The sequence below is a fragment of the Ammospiza nelsoni genome, chromosome 4 (genome assembly GCF_027579445.1).
Source record: "Ammospiza nelsoni isolate bAmmNel1 chromosome 4, bAmmNel1.pri, whole genome shotgun sequence".
Taxonomy (NCBI): domain Eukaryota; kingdom Metazoa; phylum Chordata; class Aves; order Passeriformes; family Passerellidae; genus Ammospiza; species Ammospiza nelsoni.
Genome location: NC_080636.1, coordinates 65,220,142 through 65,245,793, shown reverse-complemented (window position 1 = coordinate 65,245,793; position 25,652 = coordinate 65,220,142). Strand labels below are relative to the sequence as shown.

At 43.3% G+C, this 25,652-nt stretch overlaps 2 protein-coding genes across 3 annotated transcripts; both read left to right on the top strand.

Annotated features, from left to right (window-relative positions):
• Positions 1 to 3,623: 3,623 nt before the first annotated feature.
• On the top strand, positions 3,624 to 7,078 carry RPL34 (ribosomal protein L34). The gene is made up of 5 exons (XM_059470430.1): positions 3,624 to 3,665; positions 4,239 to 4,312; positions 4,409 to 4,508; positions 5,264 to 5,367; positions 6,954 to 7,078. The coding sequence occupies exons 2-5, from the start codon at positions 4,248 to 4,250 to the stop codon at positions 7,036 to 7,038; spliced, it is 354 nt and encodes a 117-aa protein (XP_059326413.1). The 5' UTR covers positions 3,624 to 3,665; positions 4,239 to 4,247; the 3' UTR covers positions 7,039 to 7,078.
• A 2,771-nt stretch (positions 7,079 to 9,849) lies between these two features.
• On the top strand, positions 9,850 to 14,529 carry OSTC (oligosaccharyltransferase complex non-catalytic subunit). Of its 2 annotated transcripts, none has more exons than XM_059470798.1 (4): positions 9,850 to 10,309; positions 10,517 to 10,610; positions 12,203 to 12,344; positions 13,490 to 14,529. In XM_059470798.1, the coding sequence occupies exons 1-4, from the start codon at positions 10,171 to 10,173 to the stop codon at positions 13,538 to 13,540; spliced, it is 426 nt and encodes a 141-aa protein (XP_059326781.1). In that variant the 5' UTR covers positions 9,850 to 10,170; the 3' UTR covers positions 13,541 to 14,529. The 2 variants fall into 2 exon arrangements, with proteins under 2 accessions (XP_059326781.1, XP_059326780.1); XM_059470797.1 differs by having other exon boundaries at positions 9,897 to 10,309; positions 12,203 to 12,400.
• Positions 14,530 to 25,652: the final 11,123 nt, after the last annotated feature.

The following is a 25,652-nucleotide window of genomic DNA, read 5'->3' as shown; positions in this document are numbered from 1 at the left end:
ACAAGCTCCACTGAAATGGAAATGAACTACAGCTTCTCATAACGTAATTTGCACAGGTCTGTGTTGTGGAAGGTTATGTTGATAGAAATTAGTATAATCAGATAGTGACACACACCACATAGTTAACAAGGAAAGGGAATGGGATTTTTAAGAAAAAAAATCAGCTCTGGAGAGACAGTGGAGCCGAGGACCTCTACTTTCTACCCTTTCAAACAGCTGCTAATACTTTTCCAAGATGTCTTGGTTCCTTTCCACATTTATAGATCTAAGCCTGTTGGTTGCATCCAAGCAGTACCTGAGGTTGGACTCTGACTTCAGTAAGACATTTCTAAAACACATACTGATACACTGTTCATGGAAATGTTATCCTGCCTGTGACTTAACAGGAGCACCACAGCTCTCAGCCATCACATCTTTTCCTCTTTGCAGCACCCAGTATGTGCTTGCCCACAGGCTTGCTTTCCTTCCCATGCCTCTTAGATTTTGCCAGTCTGGACTGGTACAATAGCAAGTGAATGAGTGAAAACATGTCTCATTTTTTAATTGAAGCTTATTGTGGAGAAAAGCCCTAGAGAGATCCATGAAAAGAAGTTAATGGGGCAGTGGAACCCTCCTGGGGCCTGGTAGATTCCTGGAAGTGGGACAGAAGTGTGAGGAAAGTTTAAGGGGACCCAGCCAGACTTATCAAGCCTTTTGCCTTTGGGAACTCTCACTCTTACTCTGTTGGAACTTTACATGTGACCATGCAAATTGTTATGCACATAGATAGGAGCTTTCAGTAAAAAGAGAGATCAAGAGAGGACCATGTGGCAAAGAAAGGATGGTCAACATACCAAGAATTGGTCTTAAACTGTGAACAAAGCATTTTTCTGATGCATTAAACAGAATATGGTGACAGCCTGTTGGCTGGTGCAAAATATATTCCATTACTAAACTGCCATCAGAGATGATTATCCTTCCAATTGGATGTGGTGGCAAAGAGGTTTATTGTTTTGTGTTGCCGATACCCAAGTACACCTGGAAGCCAGCCTCCAGTTTCCTCAATGAAACAGCCCACAACCTCAGGTGCTATGCTTCCACTGACATTCTAGAAATGAAAAAAATTATTTTATAGCATGCCACTGTTACTTTTCTACATTATTGGGCTGTGCATTTGCTAATCCATCCCCTTCATTGCATTCAAGGAAAGAAGAAAACACAGAAAGAGTTAACGAGACATGTTGGATGTAGAAAATGACTGCTCCCAAAAGAGATGGTTTGGTCCTGTGAAGAGGTAGGAGTAGCAGAGAACATGAATCACTTGACTAATCTGTACAAAATGGGCTTAGTAAGCTTCTGCTTCAAATCTTATCCCCACATTAGATAGCATTAAACCAGTTGTCATTAAGCTAACATTTCCAGATGCTCTGGTGAGCCGTTTGCCTGGTAGCCCTGTTCCTCTTAAAAAAGAACTGAAAATGCTTGAAAAACTAGGCCAGTACATCAGCAGAAGCAAATGGCTGGAATTTAATTGGCAGTTTCTAAAACTTACACAGGTTGAGTTTAGAGCCTAAGTGGAATAAGTTCAAAAGCGTATCAATACTATTTTCAATAATAAAATAGTTACCTGTTGCACTGACAACATCTAAACTATTCTATCATAATTTAATAGTGTTGTTCTTTAACAATTGGATTCTGTTACCCTTTTATATTTAGGCATGATTATTTAATCTAATTTAATTGGCTTTCTTATTCCCCTCAGGGTTCTGGGCCTAGAAAGTTCATGTTAAATACTCTAATTGCTCTGAAATTTACTTGTCTTCTAAAATATGCTCCTATTTTAAATATACCCTAAAATCTAGTTCATACATATTTTCTCTCCTTTCATGAATTAAAAAATAATTCTGGTGTCCATGATTTGCACTTAAAAAGAGTCAATAATTAACCAAAATAATAATTATAGATTGAAAACAGGGAGGATGCAGTACAACAAACTGTGAGTTACATAAATAAGGCCAGGAGCACACATCAAAGCTTTCTGAGCACCTGCTAATCTCCAAAAGCAGAGCTGAAGCTGCTAACGATGGCAGCAGCAGCACCCTACATGCTTAACGTGTGGGTCCTTGAGTATCACTGTGGAACAGTGCTCAGGTCAGTGGGGCAAAAGAGCATTTGAGGGCTCACAGACCGTGGGCCCAACCCCATCCTCCTTGCAGATGGTGATTTCCCATTGATGCTGCATGGAGATTTTGACTGTGCGAGTCAGTATAACTGTGACAGCAACCACAAGGCATTCACACACACTGTGAGGGGCAGGACTTGGTGTGGCAGTGGGAACACCACCACTGCCACCAGAGGCTGGGGAGCAGAAGTGATGGAAAAGTGTGCTTTAAAACCTCTTGGTCTTTCATGTGTCAGAGCCAGGTGGCGGGATGGGATCCAGATCCATTAGTAAGGTCACATATAGATAGCAGAGGTCAGATGCTGATTTCAGAACACAGAGGCAGCTCTTCTCGTCAACATGCTTCTCAGCTTGGCAGGGACCAGGGGTGTGGGATGGGAGCAGAAACAAACATCTGGGAGAAGTGTAGTTCAGGGAGTGTTTCTCCTTTCCTTCCTATTAATGAAAAGCTGAGGGGTTGCCAGAGGTACCTTCTGTGTATTTAGATTTTAATGTGGCAGATCTGGCACCACTGGAATGCTGTTTCTGGCTACTGACAAGCCAATCCTACAGTTCCTCAGCTCTGGCTATTTCCTTTCTCTTCTTTTGTCAAGGGTCTACCAGAAGCTATTAAATAGATTTCATAGAACATTCTGAGTTCAAAGGGACCCACAAGGGTCATTGAGTCCAGCTCTTAAGAGAATATAGGCCCATACAGAGATTGAACCCACAACCTTGGTGTTGTTAGCACCATGCCTACACCAACTGAGATAATCTAAGGTCAGGAAATGTGACCCAGCTCAGGACACTTGGGCGATGCTGATGGATGAACACGGGGAGGATGTATTAAGGGACAGTTCTACTAGCTGTGTCCTTGTTTTTCCCTATGTTTTTCCTAGGTACCTGTGGTCTGCCTGGTGCTGTGCCCGGGAAGGCCAGTGCCGGTCAGGAGTGAGGGCATCTCGAGGGGAACGGAGCCTGGCAAGGGCAGCCCTGCAATGCCCCAGGCAAGGCTTTCAAGGGATTCTGTGGGATCAGCCTTTCCTTGTGCACTTTTGTGTCAGGCACACGGTTCCCAGGTGTGTCACGAGCCACTGTGCCGTGGAAAAGCCTGTAGGAGTGACTTGTAATTGAGAGCTTAAACAGCAGGATGGGGAACGGCTTCTGGACCCACAGCTACCTAATTACCATAACGAAGCACTAACCCTTCTTTCCCAGGACAGAAGCCGATATTTTAGTCAAAGAGTTTTTCAGTAAAACACACAACAAATAAAACGGAGTCCCCACGGCGCCCATTGGCCGGCTCCCGATGCCGCCGCCGAGCGGCGCCCCGCCCCGCTTCAGCCGTACAACATGGCGCCACCTGCACCTCCGTGCCGTACAACATGGCGCTGCCCACTGCCGCCCTGCCTAGTAGGAGGACTCCAGTGCGCAGGCGCCGCTATTTCTTCCGGTCTCCAGCGCTCCGCTATTTCAATGTTGACTCGCGCATTTCCGCTTCCTCTTCCGCGTCCGGCGGCGCCAGGTATGGCAGTGGGCGAGCGAGGGCTGTGGGTGCCCATCCGCCTCCATCCGCGGCCCGGCGGGCGGCGAGCGCGATCCGAGGCCCCGAGGGGCAGCGGGGATGGGCCGGCGGCGCTGCCGCTGCCCGCGCGTGGGCCGGAGCGGGGGCAGAACCGCCCGGCAGAGAGGCCGGGCCTGCCGAGGCCTCCGCGGTGGGGCTCCCGAGCAGGGCCCGCGTCTCCCGGGGCTGCGAGTGGAGCTTTTGTTGACTACAAAATACGGAGCTGCTAAAGCTCTATGCAGTCTCTTAGGAGAGCGTGACATAATGCAGGCAAGACAGGGATGTTTGAACAGTGTTCGAGTTAGTTCGGGTGAATTTTCATTGCGGATCGCATCGTGCCCGCTGTCAGGCGTTTTGTTGTTCTCTAATACCGTTCCGCTGGTGTCGCTGATCAGGAAAGGCTTTAGTTTTATTAATATGGGATCGGCAGCTGCTGATTCACATCTGGCTCTGTACGGGTGATCCTGTGAGATGTGAATTCCTGTGTGGACATCCAGCTCTTAACTAGTGCCGCTTTGGTTTTGGTTTTTTTAGGGGTGAAAAATGGTGCAGCGCCTGACATACCGCCGTAGGTTGTCCTACAACACAGCTTCCAACAAGACCAGACTGTAAGTAAGACCGTGTGTAAGAAAACTGCTGTTGTAAACAGGTGATGCTTCCCTTCCCATTGTCACGTTAACTGAGTGTTTCTCTGCTGTGCTCAGGTCCCGAACACCCGGGAACAGGATTGTTTACCTTTACACCAAGAAAGTGGGAAAGGCCCCCAAGTCAGCATGTGGGATTTGCCCAGGACGACTTCGTGGTGTGAGTATGATTACAAACACCTAAGGGTGTTGCTGTGCTGCAGCGTTTCTTCAGAAAAAAGAGCCTATCCAAGGGTTACAATGGGCCTGTTAATTGACCAGTTCTTGTTGAAATGACCTTTTTCTTTAAAATGTTCAAATCAAATGTTGTAGAGTTTACTAGCTAAATGAGCTTTGGAAGCTCAAACTTTTTTTAATGCTCTTGGTTTGCATTATTATTAAATATAAACTCTTGTTTTAGAAAGTCTGAAATTTTTAAAACTAGACAGGGCAGTTCTGTAGCAGATTTAAAAATGTAAATTAGACCTATTAGACTTACAGAAAAAAGGGTAAGCCAAGTTTATAAAGTATTTAGAAAAAAGGAATTAATGTTCTTAAAGTATTTTTCTTTAGAAGGTTTTCTTGAAGTAACACCATTGCTATTAACAGTTATGGGAATGCTTGAGTAATGGTGATCTTTGAGCAGTTCCTATCTTTAAAAAAAGTTTTTCTTTATAACCAGTTTTTTAATGGAACTCTTGTTGAACCCCTGTGGTGGGATGAAAAGATCAGCTTAGGAATGCTGAGGATGGCCCATGCAGTGAGCTGTGACCTTGGTCACTTTTTAGCATCTTGAATAGTAAACCTCAAGTGTTGCTGGCTTTTTTGTGTTTTTTTTTTTTTTTTTTAACTATGAAAATGATGTTGGTTTTTTACGTGTCAGAGAAAAAGAATTTCTGTGCCATGACACCCTTGTTTACTTTTTGCCGTCTGTAGGTCCGTGCTGTGCGCCCTAAAGTCCTGATGAGGCTGTCAAAGACAAAGAAGCACGTGAGCAGAGCCTACGGTGGCTCCATGTGCGCCAAGTGTGTCCGTGACAGGTAACTCACACAAAGCCAGCTCTGTTCCTCAGGTTGCTTCTTACAGAATTTTTACATCTCTCTCAGACTTTGAAGGCTCTTGTCTGACCCTGGTGTGGGGAGATGGAGAGCGTGAGTGTGGGGCACATCAAGCAATGATGTGTGTGATTTTTGTCCCTTGGGTGTGAGGGAGTTCCTGTGTGTGGAGCTCCTTTGTGGAGACTGTGTTCTTCAGGACTTCTTAATGCACTGTTGCATTGATACTAAACAGTCTGCTCATGCTGGGTTTTTATCTTTTGTATTGACTGCCCATGGTAAAGATTATTCTGTTCTGTTGTCCTGTTTTGCCTTATGCAGATCTAATTGAATTTTTCACTTGTTTGTAGTGTTTTGGGATTCACAGGTATTACTTGGTTGTGTGTTAAGCAGCTTTATGTGGTCAAACTTTAAAATGTCCTTTGCCAGGCCTCACTGAATTCAGTTTTATTGTGTAGCAATTGCATATCCTATGCTTCCTTGGCAAGTTTGAGGAAAAGCATGACCATGAGTGTGTCATCTCTGTGAATGGTAAACAGAAAATCTCTGAGGTCAGCAGTCTAATGCCAGTTTTTTTTTCATCTGTAGTGCCAGCGTTTTTTTTTAATATTTTGGCATGTGTAAGTTCTAAGATGAATTACATTAGGCACCACTGAAGATGAGCTGTTACAGCTGCAGAGCCATAGCATAACTTTTCTGTGTTGAAAGCCACATTTTTTCTGAGTATTTTCCCAAACCCTTCCTGAGCTTGGTTGGTAGGTCTTAGTACATGAGTATGTTCTATTCCTACTAGGCCTAAACCAGAAATTACAGCCACCTCCTTTCTTGTAATGGTCACGTTTTCTCTTGCACCTGCGTAGGCATCTTTGGCAGTTTTGTACTGCAGAAGTAGCCATGTGTACCAGATACTGACAGAAGGCACTTTAATGTTTAAGGGTAGAAAGGTGTGTGGCACACTGGTGCTGTTGGCTCAGAACCATCAAATAGTCTGTTGGTATGTGAGTGCTGGTGCACAGATCTGTCCCATCTGCCTGGTGGCCCTGCATGTCTTCCAGAAATAGTCATATTTGGGCACGACTTGACCTGCTAGGCTTTTCCCTGTTGATGTGCAAGGAGCTTTAATCCTGACAGGGAAAGTATTCCTGGTTTTGATAACTGGATGCATGTAGTTTCCTGTAGTTCTGAGGAAGAGAGCTGACTTGTCACACCAATTCTGACTTCAACAGAATTAAATTAATTCTCCAGTTAGGAGTTCTGCTTTTTGCCTTTAAAGTTTGTGAGGATGGTAAATTTTCCCATGATCAGCCATCAAATATTACCTTGCTTACCTCCAAGCCACTTACCCTAAATTTGCAGGCACTGCAGGCTGCAATCCCCAAGCTGCTGCATTCATGGAGTGCTACTGTCCCTGTCATTTGCTGCTGGCAAGAACAGCCGTGGGTTCCCTTTTTATGTAACTGTGGAGCTAACACCACATGTGCAATGTGGCAAAACTAATTGTAATTTGTCTTATTTTTGTGTTTATACTTTAGTAAATAGACACATATCCTAAAGTTGTTTTTCTTTTCCAGGATCAAACGAGCTTTTCTTATTGAGGAGCAGAAGATCGTTGTGAAAGTGTTGAAGGCACAAGCACAGAGCCAGAAGTCAAAGTGAATATTTGTAGTTTCAGCCCAATAAATGAGATCTCCACTTCTCTTGTGTCCTGTCATTCCATTTGTGATTCAAAGCTGCTAGGAGCTGCTTCTGCTTCTTGCAGGTTGTACAGTGCAGAGCTGGGTTTTGCTGCAACAGAACCTGTAGGTCAGGATGCTCTGTTCAGTGCTGCCTGCTGAAAGGAAGTCTGGTTAAACAGGACTCTCAGCTCAGTCTCAGTCACATTTAGGGGTTGGAATAACTTTCAGCAGTGCAGGTTTTCTTTCAGCAGCTGTTTATCAAGTTATTGGAGGACCTGGCTCAGAAGAAAGTTAGGACTTTGAAAAAGAAGAGCAAACAGAAGACAGTATAAACCTAAGGTAGATTTTTTTATTTTTTCATTGTATGCAGTATTACTCAAGAGAAGGGGGAGAGAATAGTCTTAGCTTCTCAAAGCCAGTACTGCAGTGCAGTATCCACCTGACAGTTGCCTCCTGCTACATCTGAATCTCTGGAAGAAAGCTGTAGCTGCAGTACCCTGCTAGGTCTTCCTGGGTCAGCAGTTACAGGTATGATACCAGCAGAACTCCAGGGTGCAGCTAGGACAGGCCTTTAAAGGCTTCCTGATTTAAAGTAGCAATTTGGGCCTCTGGTATTGAAATTTGAACCAAAGTTTGTTGGTTTATCATCAAGGATGTAATTTAAAAAGTGAAAATGGCTTTGCTTCATTCTGTTTTGGATAGAACTCTAAATGTGTCTCTTAATGCTGTCCAGGAGTGTTATAATGCAGTCAGGATAATTCTTGCTTTGCCTGTGGAGTGGTATTCCTCAGCTCCAACTCTGAATTTTGAACTGCTTTTGGTATCTGACAGGCATCTATTTTTACCTGTTTTTAACCAATAACTATTTTTTCAAAAAGTAGTGAGCTCTACCATGAGAGTATGGAAGGAGGAGCAATAGTTGATCACAGAGGCTTACTGGGAGCCATGAGAGTGCCACTTAAAGGGGTTTCTGAGGTCACTGTGGAGTCTGCTCAGGCTGTGGCTCACATGTGTGCAGGTCTCTCCTGAGGGCATGCTGCCTTTCACCTGCCTAGCTCTGCCAGCTGCCGTCAGCCAAGGGACAGAGGACAGAAGGCTGAGTCGAAAAGCCCTTCTGGTGGCAGTGAGCTGGTGCTTTGGGTGAGGAGCCTGGCAACTCAGCTGCCTCCTGGGTGTGACAGCAGGAGGTGGCTGTGCTCCAGGATAAGTGACTTAGTACCGTGCATGATGAAAGGAGTTGTACCTCCCCAAGGATTTCGTCACAGTGTCCCAAGGAGTTAAAATAATTGTCAATATTCTCAAAATGGATAAATGTAGCTTGAAGTATGTGAAACATCTCTCCTCAGCTCAGGTGCAAGGGCTGTAGCTCATTAAAGGAGGTTTTGAGCCTAACATTACTACTCTTAACATTTTTGAGTGCTGTTTCTATAGTTACTTTAAGGTTAACATTTCCTTAGTTGTCTTGCTGTTCCAGTGCACATTTTAGTACTTTAGCATGCTGTGAAAAAAAGGCAACTAGGACAGGTGTGTGCAACCTGCCCTTGTTTTGCATTAAAGACTGTGAGATTAGAGTTTTCCTTCAGGCTTTTGGAAAGAAATAGAAATGAAGGGAGAATAATTTTGGAATAATGAGAATTAATGTAATATAAACATCTGTTGACAGGCACTGCAAGGGAGATTCTTCCAAACAGGAAGGATAAGACTGAAAACAGCTAGCTGTAAATGACATGATTGCCCCAGAAGGCAGCAGTTAAGAGTTAGGAGACATGGTATTGCCACTACAGGTAGAAATCAAAGCAGTCCTTAGGCAATGTTTCAGTGAAATGGTAATAAGGCCCGTAATTATTTTAAAACTGAGCAGGTGGCTGCCGTGTAGGAATGGGGCAGACTTTTGGGGAAGGGCAGTGCAGTGGGAAGTGGGCTGGGTAGCCTGGCGAGGTGGGTGAGTTCAGATGGTGTGTGTGCTTTGGAACCACTCCTGTAACCTGAAGAGTTCTTCCCCGCCCTTTCCCTAGAGAGGCTTCCCCTCAACAGGGGGAGTTTTTCTGACGTGCTGCCTCGGTGCTGCTCCAAAGCGAGCTGAGGACAGAGGCAGCGGGGGCCGGGCCGGGCTGGCCCGATGAGGTGTGTGCACCCTTACAGGAGCGTGTGAGATGGGCTGTAACACACGGTACCCTGCTTGCTCTCTGCAGGACTGCTGTGATGTGCCTTGTCCTGCCTGCTCTGTGTGCAGCTGCCGGGATGACCTCTGCCTGTGGTCAGGATGGCCACCACATCCCACGGTGCGCCCAAGGGGCATCACAGCCCCACGCTCCCCTGCAAACACAGGGACTGGGGTAAGGCCTACTACGGAACTTGGTCTGCTCGCCGGGTCTGCATCGCCCCAGCTCGACTGTGCAAACTCACACGCGGGACGTGGCTTTTCCTCCCCCCATCGGAAAACTGCATCAGGACAGGGGTGTCCAAAGGGCGCTCGACCCCATGGCAGGGGCGGCGGGAGCGTCCCGCGAGTGACCAGCGGACGGTGTCCGTGAGTGACCGGCGGGCAGTGGTGTCCCACCGAGTGACCAGCGGGCGGTGTCCGTGAGTGACCGGCGGGCAGTGGTGTCCCACCGAGTGACCAGCGGGCGGTGTCCGTGAGTGACCGGCGGGCAGTGGTGCCCCACCCGCGGGCAGGGCCGGTGGTACACGGGGGGCCAGGGGCGGCCACGTGGCTGCCCAGCCCAGGGGCGGGGCCTGCTCATGGCCACACCCCCAGCCCCGCCCCCGCCCGGAGCCGGTACCCAGCGCCGACACGTCAGGGCTGCCGGGTCCTGGCAGGTGAGTAAACCGGATTAGACCCTTCGCCGGCGAACTGGCGGCGTTTCCATGTCTTTATGCAGACAAAAAAAAAAGTCAGAATCTGTCATTTAAACCTGGTAGCAAGTTTCTAGTGCTTTGTTTAGTTTGTCCCTTTAGAAAGGGATCCGTTTCCCCCTGTCAGGACGCGCAGCCCATTTCCGTTTCCGCCTTCGTGTCGGTGTCGGTGTGGGAGCGCGGCGGCGGCGGCGGGAGCGGACAGCGCCGGCAGGGAGCAGCGGGGCCGCGGCCGCCCCGGGACCGCACGGCGGCCATGGAGACGCTGTACCGCTTGCCCTTCGCCGTGCTCGAGTGCCCCAACATCAAGCTGAAGCGGCCGAGCTGGGTGCACATGCCCTCGGCCATGACCGTGTACGCGCTGGTGGTCGTGTCCTACTTCCTCATCACCGGAGGTGAGGCCGGGCCGGGTGAAGGGGAGGCCCCGCTGACGGAGCGGCTCCCCCTCGGTCCTGTCCCGGGTGGCAGAGCCGCGGCTGAGCCCTGTCCGAGCCCGAACCGCCCGTAGAACACGAGCCTCGGGCATCCCCCAGCGCGCCCGCGGGGTCGGGGCGGCTCTCGCTGCTGCGAGTCCAAGTCGGTGCTTGCTTTCCTCCCCGCAGGAATCATCTATGACGTGATCGTGGAACCTCCCAGCGTGGGCTCCATGACAGACGAACACGGGCATCAGAGGCCGGTGGCTTTCTTGGCATACAGGTAAGAGCCCTGTTCCCGGCGTGCTGCAAATGCCGAAGCTCAAGGGAATAAACCCCATCTTGCCAAGCTGTGCATCTGTCCCTTCCCTTCCCTTCCCTTCCCTTCCCTTCCCTTCCCTTCCCTTCCCTTCCCTTCCCTTTTCTCTGCAAGGCAGGAGTTGATTTATATCAGTTCTTGGTTTGCCAAGAACTATTTTTTTGTGTTTTACGAAAACCCCACCCAACCAGCATTGAAACTAGTGGAAATCAAATGACTTAGTCCTAAAACTTTTAAAAATGAAAAGTCTGGTAAAAAGAAATTGGTTTGTGCTGGAGGTACTTATTTTTTTTTTTTTGCTGCTCGGGTTGAGCTTTATACTGGATGCATTTGATCAATTTTTGTTGCATAATATGTAATGTTTGGGAAGCTTTCATTTTTTTCTGTTTTAAACTCTACTGTACTTGGGCCTCTGGTGGGAACATTGTTACAAATGTGTAACAACTGGATCTTCCTAGTGCCCTTGGCTTCTATTACTGAAAATGAGCTAGAGACTCCTGGTAACAAACTGGTCTGAAGAGAGTTAAGTCTACTTTTTTAACTGGGGAGGATCTATGTATGTGGAAACAAATAATGATTTTTATTGAATACTGAAAAGTTGGTTGAATCGGTGAGGTCTGTGACATGGTTGATGTGACAGATTTTGGCTTGGACTAGATCTGTGCTTCAGACTGGGTTGAGTTGTTGCAATGTTGGTGAATCAAGTTGCTGCAGGGAGTTGTTAGTGCTGTCATTTGTCAGTGTAAACAAGACAAGAGAAGATAAACTTGTTTGTTTCCAGGATATGAGGCAGTAATGATAATCTTTATTTCTGTATGGCCATCCACCGTAGTTTCATCAATGCCAGGTTTATGAGGTTGCTATTTAGGAGGATGGGAAAATGGCTCAGTGACTGTGGGAAGCAGGAGACTCGTGATCCAGGTGCAAGATTCTTTCTGCATCTCAGCTTCCTCACTCTCCATCTCTTTCCACTTGTAAGAAGGAGGTGCAGCTGTGTGGGCTGACAGAGAGCCCCAGGGGGCACCCCCAGGCTGGTCCTGCAATAGATCCATGCAGGCTCAGCAAGCAAGCAGCAGAACATCCTGCAGGATGTGTGCTGGAACCAGCAGATGTGCTTCCTGTGCTGCTGTTGTGCTTTGAGTGGAATTTGTGCTGAGAGGAGGATTGAGGCAGTCCTGCCTGAACATGGGCATGGAAATAAGGAGGTTGTGGTGCCATGCCTTGGGATCATCTGTATAACCAGGGACCTCCTTGGACTAGGTGGTTCTGCAATCCAGTGAACTGGGTGGTAGCTGTTGGTATGCACAAATATGTATAAATCCTCCTGAGTGCTGCACTGGGCACCTTGCAGACTCTCAGTTCTGGACATTAATGTCTTGATGTAATTGTACAACTTTTATTACATTTTCCTATTTATTTTAGTTAGAAAGTCAGCCATCAAATTTAATCATCGTGTGTGCTTGTACAGCTATAACATGTTGAGTAGATAGGGTTTGAAATGTAAATAATTTCTTTAATCTTTTTCTGACTCTTTTTACTTTTTTTTCCCCCTTTAGAGTAAATGGGCAGTACATTATGGAAGGCCTTGCATCCAGCTTCCTCTTCACAATGGGTGGCCTAGGATTCATAATTCTGGATCGATCCAATGCACCAAACATCCCCAAGCTGAATAGGTTTCTTTTGCTCTTTATTGGATTTGTGAGTGTTCTTTTGAGCTTCTTCATGGCCAGAGTTTTCATGAGGATGAAATTACCGTAAGCGGTTTAACTATCTTATATCTTTCAGTCTTTGTTCTCTTTTGTGGCTCATGTGTGCTGTGTTAAATTTAGGAATAACAGAAATTATTCAGCTTGAATATAAGTTGCCTTTTCCACTGCTTTTTTTTTGAACAAGCTACCTTGAGTGAGGTGGGATGCTTTGGGAGTCAGCTTTCTCTAAGATCATGCTGTAGTTAAAAAAGGGTGACAGTTAGAAAATATGATTACTGAGTCTGACTTGCTCAGTGGACCTTAAAATTCATTGTATGTACTGGTCAGGTAAGTAGCTACAAAGTAGGGCTTTGAGGAATATGGAAGTGTCAAAGTACTGTAGCTTTCAAGCTGTGCAAAATCCAAATGCAGGTTTTCTAGTTTTCCCCCCCTCTGTATTTTTTGTTCTATTTAATTTAGAATACCTGAAACCTGGTGTTTAGAGTTACTGGTAGGTAATTTTTGGAGTAGCTCCATGAAGTGTTGAATTAATAGTGACAGTCATTCTTCTATTCTTGAATACTTTTTCTGGCCTCTGCAGAGTACTTTAAAAAAATTGTTTCATAATACACAAGTGATGGTTTCCCTGGCAGCAGGTACCTGGATAGGGACCTACCCTATATTTTCTTGCTTCATTGATGCTCTATGGGTTTTTTGCTTCACTGAGTACATGTGTGTCTGTACAACAGTTCTCATTCTGAAATTCATGAAAAGAACAGGGCTTCAGAGAAATGGAAGAGAAAGAGACAACAGATTTGTGTGAAGTGTCAGAAAAGATCAGGTTGTATTGAATATCTTAACACTTTTAGTTTGCGTAAAGGGCACACATAAAGAACATTTCTTAGGGCATAATGTGGGCTTCAAAAATTCCAAACAATTACCAAAGTTGGATCAAGAACATTGCTAATGCATTTTCAGAGTTCATTGAAGAAAACCAGCTGAGGAAGGAGTGGGTAGTTAACATGACCAAAGATCCTTGATCAGCAGAGGCTTTTGCAGTCTTAAATTTTGGTTTAAGATTGTGTGCCTCTTGATTTTTGAGGAGTGCTGCCTATGTTTGCTAACTTTTTGTCTAAATTAATTTTCTTTCTGTAGGGGCTACTTGATGGGTTAGTACCTCTTGTGCTGTGTGAAAGTTCGAGCTGAATTTCCTCCTCTTCACGAACTATTTTAAGAAGAAACAGCGAGAAATGAGTTCCATAGTCACCATCAACAGCAGAGAGACCTGGCCACGAGAAACAACTAGGGAAAGAGTGCTTTCTCTGCAAACAAGCTGGCACTACCAGTGGCTAATCTGTAGTTTTCAAGCAATGTTTTATCATTTCTGATGTAGAGCTTTTGAAAAAGAGAAAGTTATATAGCTGAGTATTTCTTTTATATTCCATCTCAGTATGAAGTAGAGAACCTACCTTTAGCTCTACCTGAAATGAGTACTTGCCATTGACGGTTCTTTGTTGCAGGTCTGTCTCCTCTTCCTGGTTTGGGACAATTATGTATGTGAATCAGAGAAGAAACACTCAAAACATTGATTTCCAAGTTGTAATCAGAAAATTAGTAACTTTGGATGCTTTACAGCCAGAATACAATGTGTCTGAAATTATTGTGAAGGCATCTTTGGCCTTAATATTAATGATATTAATGCTCTATGTGAGCAAATCCAGACATGCACTGGGAAGGGCAAACTGTATGAATGTGCATTTTTTTAAGAAAAAGTGTACAAAAGGAGCCAAATAAAACTTATTTTCTAAAAAATTATTTTAAATTTGTGCAACTTGTAAAGCTTTTGCTTGTTTGTATGGACTGTTCTGCATTCAGACATGAGGTGCCATACCATGACCACGTAATTTCAGCTTTGATTTTTATTGTTGGATAATGATTTTTTTTTTAGCATCAGGGACAAGAAACCTCATTTTCCATGAATTTGTACTGTATGCAAACAACATGCTGTTATCAGTAGCCAAGAACACTTGCTTCTGAAGCTGCTGCTTTTTTGTGTGAGGCAAAGTTCCAGTTTGATACGTCTTAATTTTAAAAGATACAGTGTTGCTGAAATGTTTTCATTCAAGTAATGTATTGCATTTTGGGGGAAGGACAGATCCCTCTGAATCACCATAAATGTCTTTTTTTGCAATTCATATGTGTTTGAAGCACTATTTTAATCAGTACAATAATATAAAGTAGAAAAGTTATTTATTCCTGTAATTGTGAAGTAAGCATTACTGTTCACATACTAATCAAATATCTGTGCTAGTTGTTACTCATCTGCCCTCAGGATATGTCACTTCCACTGCCGCATCCTTACGAACGATGTGACACTTTTGCATCTGTTCATCTTACATGTTTGTCATTAAGATTTAAGGTAGTTTTAGCTGTTTTATGAGGCTCATAACTGCAAAATTTCCAGTCTTTTTGACACAGTTATTTTTGGTCACTCTGGTTTTGGTGAGACATATGCTTGCCTTCAGGGGGGGAGTATTGATATTATGTAAGCAAATAGCTGCATCTTAAGTTGTCTTTTTAAATACTCTAGGAGGTAAGTCAAACCAGAAAGTTCACTGAGTAAAATCAAGACTCTTCTGGCTCAGTGCTTGTTGTAGTGCAGTTGAGCTTCAGTGTCCTGAGTTTGCAGCTGGTTCTAAACGAGCAGGCACTTGAACGTGATTTTAAAGGCACGGTTCAGTGCCTGTACTCTGTGAAGTGCCATCCACTGTAATTGCAAATTTTAATTGTAACTTGAAACAACAATTGAAATAGATGTAATTGCAAGGTAGAATATAATTTTGGGAGAGCAAAACTAGGTGACTACCTCTGCAATAAATAAGGCTGAAGGAACATCACGGTTTTTTGGTCACAGACTCCCAGCTAGGTCTGGCATGATCATCTGCACCAGTCTGGCACAGAGAGAACCAGGACAACAAATGCAGAGCAGAAGATGGACTACCCAGAAATGAGGCACATGGTAGGTTGGAAGATGGCAGAATGTGCTACTGGAGACTGGTTAATTTTGAAAGCAGTTTGGAGGCTTCTTTGTCACCCAAGGTAAAATTTCTACTGAGTCAAATAAACTGCGAAGAAGAAGTATTGCAGTGTGTTAGATTAATCCCCTTTGCAGGAAAGAAAGGCTGGTATTTTCTGTATTTGTCTGCTGTTTTTTTATAGGTAACAGCAAGTGGCCTCTAAAGTAGGGGCTTGGAATAGTAATAAGAATGTTTCAATGACTGAAAGAAAACTCTGTAACTGGTGACAATATCCATCTGTGTTTCATGTTCATATCTTCAAGGTTCAACTGAACTGGATCATGGGTGAGAGGTTAAAAACAAGGTCAAGGTAAAGCAGAGCTTACAGGAACACATCTTTGCTGATTGAAACCAGAAATTTGGCCTGCTTCCAAGTGCAACAGAAAGAGTCAGGCTGAAGTGTAGAGGTCTTGATTTTCTGGCTGTCTTGATAGAGAAAATACTGAATGCATGGCTTCAGTATAATCTCTGAGAGATGATGCCTAGTCAGTATAGTCAGGAAGACATATATAACTTGTGTAGCTTTTGAAAGTTAGTATATACATATATAAACCCTTAAATGATTTTATACTTAATCGAGTTAAGTTGAAAAATACATCTAGATGAAAAAGAGCAGACATTCTGACGTTTTTGGTTTTTTTTTTTTTCCCTCAATGCATTTTCCAGACTCCTGCATGTTGTGGGACTGTAACAGAATCATAGAATCATTTAGGTTGGAAAAGATCTATGAGATTATTAAATCCAACTATCAACCTAGCATTGCCAAGCCCACCACCAAACCATGTCCCCGAGTGTCACATCTCCATGTCTTTTAAATTAAATACCTCCAGATGCAGAGGTGCTGGTAAGTGATGGGAAGTGGCTCAGTGAGCAATTCTACCAATTGCCTCTGCTGAGGATCCCTGGATGGATTCCATCCAGGCTCGTAGATCTGTGTGTGCCCAAGTGCTACAGCAGGTCACTGACCGTTTTCCCTTGGATTATGGGGGCTTCATTCTGCCCCCCATCCCTGTCTTCCAGCTCAGAGAGCTGGCTACCCACAGAACGACTTGTTATTAGTGACCAAGGTGAAGAAGCTGTGAAGTACCTCAGTCTTCTCCTCATCCTTTGTCACTACGTTTCACTCCAGATTCAGTAAAGGATGGAGATTCTCCTTAGACTCTTGTTGCTAATGTATGTTTAGTTGTAATTTTCAGTTGTCTTTTATAGCAGCAGCCAGCTTAAAGTCTAAGTGGACTTGGACCCTTCTAATTTTCTCCCTGCATGTCCTCTTGACATTTTTGTACTCCTCCTGAGTTGCCACTGCTCCTTGCAAAGGTCATAAACTCTCCTTTTTGTTGTGATGTTCAGCCTGCTTCCTGCTTGTCTTGTCTTTAGGCATGTCAGGATGGCCTGCTTCTGCATCTTTACAATTTCCTTCTTGAGGAATGCCAGGCCTTCCTGGACTCCTCTGTGCCCCAGGGGACTCTGCCAGTCTGGGCCATGAGCAGGCCAAAATCTGCCCTCTGGGAGTCCAGTGCAGCAGTCCCACTGATCCCACTCCTTACTTCTCCAAGAACTGACACATATTTGGAAGATTCGTGTCACTGAAAAAATTTGTGGAAGAATGAGGATGATTCAACCATTTTGAAGAAATGGGACTAAATATATGTTCTTAGTATTTTAATTAGAAAGCACTCTGAGTTTGACTTCTTAAGAGATACAATCTTATAACCTGAGACAACCCTAAATCTCTTCTGCTGCCTTCAGTACGGGGAGCCAATGTGCCTATGGGGAAGACAGTTCTCTTTTTTTTTTTCTCCCTGACACATATGGAAATCCTGCATGCAATGAAAACTGTTTTCCTACAGCATAGCAATGTCTGTGATACTGTAACTGGTATTGCTTGTTTGTGAATGTGATTATTGTATTTTTCCTATATCTTTATGATTTTCCCAAAAAGGGTTGCGGCAATAACTGGCCTATTTTCAGAATTTCTAATTGCTACTTTTCAGCACTGCAGTTTCTTTAGAATATATTTCTTCCAGAACATAGTAAAAGAGGATCGAAACAATTAGAAGAAATTAAGTGGATCAGTTACAGTAGAAATGTCAGAAGAATGTTTTGTAATACTTTGCAGTCACATTAAGATTTCTCAGCTATACTAATGTTTGGAGAACTCTGGAGAGATCTGGATTTTAGTGACAACAAAAAATATAACTAATGCATCAAACTCTTTTCAAAGGGTAGCGTTTCACAGGAAGTGGCTAGTAGGAATTTGGGGGTTTTTAGGTGATTTGATTTCTTTGGTAAAAACTATTTGTGCTGGTGTCCGTTTTGCTTGACATGGATACCTGTCAGCCAAGAACTGGACAGAGACCATGAGCTCATTTCAGAGCAGCAGCTGTGGCACTGTAGTGGGAGTCAGGCATGTCTGACTTCTGCTGTGTTTTAATTAGAGATGCAGATGCAGGGCACTGCATTCTGCTGTCCAGTGTCTTGAGTCCATAAGGCAATTTGCTGAGCTCCTGTTTGATGATATCAGTTTAGTTACTAATGTTCTTCAGGCATGGGATGGAGTTACACTTCATTATGTAGCTATCCCATATGGGCTCTATAAATGTCAAAGTTCTTAGACTGCTCTACCTGCAGGCTGGAAGAAATAGTATTTATCTCTGAGTAAATCGGGTCAATATGGTATCATCTGCTGCCTAACGCTTGTGAAAGACTGACATTTGTAATTTCCTTCTCTTTTTGGTATCAGTTTTCACTACAGAGATCAGTGTGAATAGGGATACTGGTTTCCCTTTGTTGTTGGTGGAAATGTTATGCTTTTAGTGGGAAACAGGGAAAGAAAAAGTGTGAAAGAACTCAGACTGGTTGTATTATTCTAAAATAAACTGTGGAAGTTAAACTTTTTCTCATTACTTTGTAGACAGCTTAAATAATTTAAGAATTTTTAGGTATTTCTGACAGATCCTGGATGATAGATAATAAGTTTACTACATTCAGATTTACAGTGTATCATTTGTCTTTAAATGCAGATGGAGACTGAGGAATGTGGAATAATAAAAAATAAGCATAACTGCAGTTGGAAGAAGAGGTTTTTGCATGTGGGGGAAGCATTTTAAGCACCTGGAAGAAAATGGCAAAAAGATGAGTAGCCAACTTGGATTTTTAAAGAATAAGTCATATGAAGATAAAGGCATATATGAGAGTTATGGGTTCCATGGATAGAAGAAAATCAGATGTTTGGGCTGTAGATTTTGATACTGTCTAGAATGTTTTGGAAACTTGGCTTAGCTAAAACAGCTATAACTTGAATTCCAAAGTACTTTGAGAAACATTTTCAGAGAGTGTTTTCTGATTAGTTGATGTCTTTATATCAAAGTGGAAAGATATCTTACTTTTTAGGTCTGTCCTGTGGCTAGTTTTGTTCAACACCCACTGACCTCTATTGAATACAGTGTGCTGACTAAATCAGCAGACATCATAAAACTCAAAGACTGCTGGGAGGACAGAATTAGGATGCATAGTGATCCTAACAAATCAATGAGTGCTATAAAAAACTAGGCTGGTTTATTCCTTCTGGGAACAAGTGCAAAGTATCAATGCTACTCAAGGAAAATAGCTGACAAAATGTGGGGTGTGAGTAAGTCCTTGGGCTCTGCTGCACCACAAGCTGAAGAGGAGAGCAGATTGCCTTTTGTGCAGCAGTACAACATCACATGGAGACACTGGCAAAACTTTTCACTTCCAAGTACAGGAGGCATAAAATTAAGCATGAAAATTAACTAAGCAATTTTGTTTCTGCATCAATAGTAGATACAGCTTCACTAGCAGTAAGAAGGAATTGGGGTAATACTAGAAGAATATAAGGGTAAAATAATTTGCCACTGGATGAGATAGTCTGTGCCAATGACAGTATTTTTAAGAACAGGCTTGACAAATGCCTGTTAAAATTTGCAGATACCTTTGGCTTGTTTTGGGATGAGTGACTGGTTTCTTGAGGTGTCTTTCAGTGACTGCCTCTCTTTATTATTCCATGGCTGAGAACAAAACACTTCACCTTCCAAACACCAAAGCTCTGTGTCTTTAAAAATAGTTGTTGAACTATTTTGTAAATAGTTAAACCTGTCCTTTAAAAATATCCCTGCAGTGCAGTTGTAGGACAGAATGCTGCTGGCCTTGGTTCAGTCTGAAAAATCAAGTGGTCATATGAGCTAGACATGACAGCAGAAAGTAGCTCCATTAACTGCCAGAACAGGAAAAGGAATTAGCTGTTGGGGTAAGGAAAGTAGAAGTGTATGGAGGAATGATTAAGGCCTTTTTCTTTTCGAATTTTCATCTTAGTCCTTCACCTAAGATGTGTTATAATTAGACAGCTGTCAGTATACCTGCTGTATTAGAACAGGGTGATGAGTGGGAGGAAGGAGCCTGTGATACTTCTAGAAAATATTTTGCTGATGGAGCTTTTTCTCTGTTTTTCCCCTCTTTGAGCTGGAGCAGTAAGATACTGACACATTTCTCAATTACACCAACTTCTCCAGACACCTCCTTTCAGCAACTGTGCTTCACTGACCTGTGGAATTTAACTTCTTTTGTGTTTTCCCCAAGTGTGTCTACCTCTCTCTGTTACAGCTGGTTGTTAAACCAGCTCTGAATGCTGTGTTTCATCTCCTTCTGCTTGCCTGATGCTGGTCTGGGCTTATTCAAGGTCTTTATCCTGTTGTCTTTCAGCAGCTGCCATCCCTTGTTTCTTTGCTGTCATTCCAGAATTCTGAGTTTCAGGATACTACTGTTGGTTTTGATTGCTGTCTTTCTAACTGCTGTGGAATTTCTACCTTCAAAGGGTATTATTTATCAGTCTCCTCAGCTCTTCCACTTCCTTATTCCTCCTCACTGGTACTTGCTCTTTTATCACACTGAAATCCATCACTTAGCCCCAGCAGCCACCTGGCTGTCTATGAGCCTTGCTCCTCTTGGTATTCCTACCTCTGTTCCTTCTACTCTGACTACAGGTCCTTCAGTTTTCCCTGCTAGCCATTGTTTGAGCTACTTTACCCTGCACTGACTCCACACTTCATTAGCTTCTGCTATCTGTGACAAAGCTTAACCTCCTGGCTTCTCTCCTGCTTTCAGCCTCTCTCATCCTCTGGTTGTTTCTTTGTCTGTTCCAGTTTTCTCTTAGCTGTCTCATATCTTTGTCTTTATTGTTCTACACTCTGCACCATCTGTTGTGCTTCTGCCTGCATGACTCATCCTGAAAACAATAAAAATCCTACTGCATTCCCAATCACTACACCAGGGAGCCAACGAAGGCACGCCAAAACCTACATCAACAGCAGTCAAGGCAGGATCCTCATGGAATTCAGGTACATAATTTTTGTTTAAATCAGTGTAAGTTAACTGCCAAATACATCTGAGAACCCTGCCAAAGCTTCATCACAACTCTAAGGAAAGGAGGCAGTTGTTTCCTGGGGCTGGATTTAAAAACACCTCTGCAGGGATGACCTGCAGGTTCTTAAGTTTCTTAGCAAGTAACATGAAAAAACTGTTTTTCTGCACATGCAGTTACTGAGTGTTTTATGAGCATAGACAACATATGGTCTGTACACAATAGAACAAACAAAGAAAAATCTGTCACAATTATCAAGATTCATATATGTAGTAGACAAGGCAATAAATATGAAAGGTCATAAAACCAGGGAAATTGAACATTCCATCAGATTTCTTTAAAGGTACACAATGCTTAAAGCCACTGCTAAATAACAAAATTATTAACAAACTATATTTGAATCATAGTTTGGTTTCATAGCCTAAGGAGGAATTATCTCCAATATATGAGGAAGTTGTTTCCCTCTAGTGTTTTAAAAGGCAGCAGAAACACAGTTACCTTAAATATTTTTTAGTCTCATCTAATACCTAGGTAAACCCAGGCTACACTTCACTGAAATCAATGGAGACAGACCCATGCAAAGAGGGAAATAATACTTGTAGTATTTTGGATGTGTCTAAGGATTATATTTAACCACTGCTTGTTCACTAGGCTGTGACTGAACAAGCCCAATTTTACCTGCTTTGCATGGTCACTACAAGGTACTGCCTTTGTGCACCTACATTTGGAAAATAAATGACTTGTACTTAAAAACTGTCAAAAATATCTGAAGCTTGTAAGGAAATTCCTTCTATCATTAGTACTTCCAGCATTGTCATTAGCTACTACTCAATCTTTTTCAACCTTGACACCTTTGAATTTTACCTTTCTGCAGCTCCAATCCCCTGTCAAGCTGTTGCTCCCCACTGGATGGCAGTCCCTGCAATGTTATTCGTTCTGGGAAGGAAAGTCCAGCTCTAAAGCAGCGAGCTGAAATCTCAGACTGCTTTGTAGATAAATATGTACATGAAATATTACAGCTGTGAGTATATTTGCATCGTTTTTTCTTGTTGCTACAGTATAAGTGTGTGAAGGATTTTTCTGTACGTGTTTTTTACTCAAATTAATTTTCCAATTGAGACTTCAGGGCTTAAAACCATGCAAGAGAGTAACACTTCTGAGGATCAATCCAGCCAAAAATTTCAAAGCATTTTACATAGACTAGGTCAACTAAAAAGTCAATGTGTGTGTGTCTGTGTGAGTATACATGTGGATTTTATACATAGCTCATAAAAGGGAAAAAAATATGGAGTTTTAAAAAGTCATATGAATTACACAGAACTACAGTGCTTACCTAGAAAGATAAAAAAATAAGGCTTCAGTGTTTTGATTCAACATCCACAGTACATCTGATGGTGAGCATGGAATTCAATGACTAAAAGGAATAGATTATTTAAAATACAGTAGATATGCAGATCAGAACCAAGTAGTACTGAAATTATGACTGATGTTTTTAAATTAGAAGTCAAAGCCTAGATTGCAGAGGTAGAGGAAACCATGTGGACTTTGCCAGGGTTTCTGTGTATATGGTTTTAGAAAAATTCCTGACAAAACCTGGAGGTGTCTCTGCTGGCACCTGTCTGGAAGCAAAAGGAGAAAAAGAATTGATAGAGGCCCCATAAAATACTTCAATCTCTAAGATGCACTTCCCTAGGTGGAAAGGTTTTCACCCTAGTATATTTTAAGGCATTAAGAGTCTGCTGTTTCACTTGGATGGAAATTTATGTAACAGCTTATTACAGCTAAGTCCTGTACAGGTCTCTTTAAAAGTGAAAGGGAAATAAATGACAATAGGAAGAAGAATGTTTTCTTATCAGTGCCTGTAGAAAAGACCTCTCTCAACACCCTGAGCATTTCAAAGCATGTCATGTTCAAATGGTAAAGTGACTAGCTTAAAGTTATGTAGCAGCCTTATCACTATGCTAGGAATAAAATTAAGATCTAATTGTCAATTCTGCATCGTACTAACACCACTAGGGACTGTCAGCAGCAAGCATTCACCAAAATTTTTACAATTTTTTTTTAATTCTAGATAATTTCAGGGTAACAATGACTTTTTAAATGCTTTTGTCAAAAGACACTTTCTGTAGGAAAAAAAATTGCAGCAACATTTTGTTGAAAGTTTAAGCACAGTACATCCTGCTTACTGGTTTGTTGGCAAGCTCTGTCTCTTCTATTTCCTGAAATGTAGACTGCGAGATCATCCCCTCACCCTCCTTCACAACTCATATATTACTGAAATGGTTACTCCAGCTCTCTCCAATTAGTTCATTGTGCTAAACTTTCTCCCTTGGTAAATTTTGAAAGGAGCTCTGTCAGATTTTCATGTCTGTTAGCCTTTTTGCTTGTGCCCCATATACTTCTGCTGAAATATCACGTTATTCTTTTCCTAGCACAACTCACTTTAAAATCCTGTGGTCCCTTCAAAACCAGAGGACTGGATTCAGCTCTGGTGCTGAGACCAGCCCGATGGTGCCCCTCCATCCCCCCTGTTGCCCATCTGTTTGCAAATGGCCCAAGGGCAATTTGTAACCTCCTTGGGACAAGGGCAGCCTCTGTTTCTGCCACACCGTATCCAAGTTAATGACTCCTCAGCATTTTGGTTACACCCAAAGTAGATTTTGCATTAATTAAATTTTATCACGCAAAACCCTATCACCAAATTCCTGCCCAACTGTGCTGTTCATTTCTGTCTGACTGAGGTTTCAGATTACTTTCTTTCTAAAGCTGTCATTGCCACTTTTCCACAGTTTTCCACAGTTTTCCACATCCGGCTTTCCTTTCCTTCTCCTCCACCCTCCTCCCGAGTTTTCTGCTTGCAGGGAAATGCTGGTGCCCTCATTAGTGTTGCCCATTTCTTTGCATTTCCAAGGCCTTTATTCAAACCGGGGCCAGCAACTTTCTCCCTGTTTATTCTGAGCTTTTCTGTGCCTGGGAGCGTGCCCTGACACACCCTCTGCTCCTGCCCAATCCTTTTCCATGCTGACGCAATTTGTTTTTTTTGGTCTGCTGCCTGTCCTGGGATAACCTTGCTCGCTATCCCCACGGAGTCACATCCTCTCCCTGAGGAGGAGCGTGCTCTCCTCAGCTGGACAGGTCTGGCTGTAATAACGTGGGTAGATAGTCTGGGAGACAAAGCATGTTACTTTTTGTGGCAGTTCAAGCTGGCACCGAGGGCAGAAGCAAGTTCTGCACAGAGCAGGACAAACAGGCACATGGCAATGAAGCTGCAGCAGCCCCAGTGCAGCTGGACTCAGGTGTATTCTGTCTGAGTGACTGTCCCATCAGAAATGGTGAGGAGAAGGAAAAATTTTAGGAATTTATTAATTTAGTACTTAACTGGAGGAAGGATATTCAGTTAGTGTTGATTTTTTTTTTTCACTTCCTACACGGAGGAAAGTGTCCCTAAATAAAAAACGTCCCACAGGGTTAGAAAGACCAGTCATCCATTGAGGATAAACTTGGAGTACAATCCAAAGCTTTGTTCCTGACCTGAGATAGAAACTACTTTATGGTGTGGGTACACATGAGTCCCAGGTTTTGGTGGCCCAGCTGTGATTGGTATCCAGAAATGCATCACAGGGTGTACCCTGTTTGGAGATGTCATTTAAGGCTTTTCTCTCACATGACAAGTGTCAATAGACTTCCTTAGTGCACACAGTGGAACCACATTTGTTCTCTGAATTTTAGGTGGTGATCTTTGAGTTGTTGTGTTGCCCTAATAAATTCAGAACAAATTATATCTGCCTGAAAAGCCTCCTGTATTCCCTTGTGCTCGTTTATGAAATGGTACGTAGATTAAGTACCAGTGGACAAAGGAGGTTGCTGCAACTTGTAGCTGCTTCACCATAACATGGCTTTAAAAGATTTTATTAGAGACTTTTTGTAACTGACACTCCCTTGCCCTGTACATATTTTCCTGTTTTGTACTGGGGACTTGGATGTGACTTATTCTAGGCAGCTCTGTGATATGTCTGCCCTGCAGGAAACATCCTTGGGTCCTGTGGAGCACTCTGGGTTCCCACACAAGGTTTAAGCCCCATGCTAATTGACCTCCACACAACCTCTGACGGCAGTGGCCTGTGATGATTCCCATTTCACATCTGTATTTTCTTATTGATTACCGAGTATTCTTTTTGAGGTTACCATTATTAAAAGTACATCATCATTGCTTGTTCTGTGGCAATGCTTAGAGGAGCAAGATCCCGTTGGGTTTCACTGCTTCAGTTATGCAAGCCCTGGGATGGCACTGCTGAGGTGAGTTTTTATATCTCTGTGGGTAGGGAGGCAAGAGGAGCCTGGTGATTAGAGAGCTCCTCCTCTAGAGGTGCTACCTGCTCCATCCCTCCAACCTGAAGGACTTGCACACACCGTGGAATTGAAACTTTTTGGTACCTGCCAGAAGGTTGTTTCTGACACGTTTCAGGAAGCGCTTTCACCATACATTTGACATATATCCTTGGAAAGAGTCTGCTAAGCTTTAATTCTTACCTGGTTTTGCTTTTTGGGAGGACCTCTCCTTTGCTGATTTTTGGATGGAACCTCACTGCTCTACATTTTACTTAGATACATTGTCCTCTAGGGCACGTGGAAAAATTCCCTGGTGGGAATTGCCTCTGGGTGGACTGTGGGTATTTATGTCTGTTGGGTGTTTTCAGCCTGTGAACACAGACTTCTTTTAAAGCCAAACAGTCTGAGAAATACAAATTTGCAGTTACGTTATTTGATGACTTGTGACTTTTCTTATTAACGCAATACTTTTTTGATGATGAAAAGAAAGACGTGGGAGATGTGCTATCTTGGTCAAAGACCTGTCATATGATTT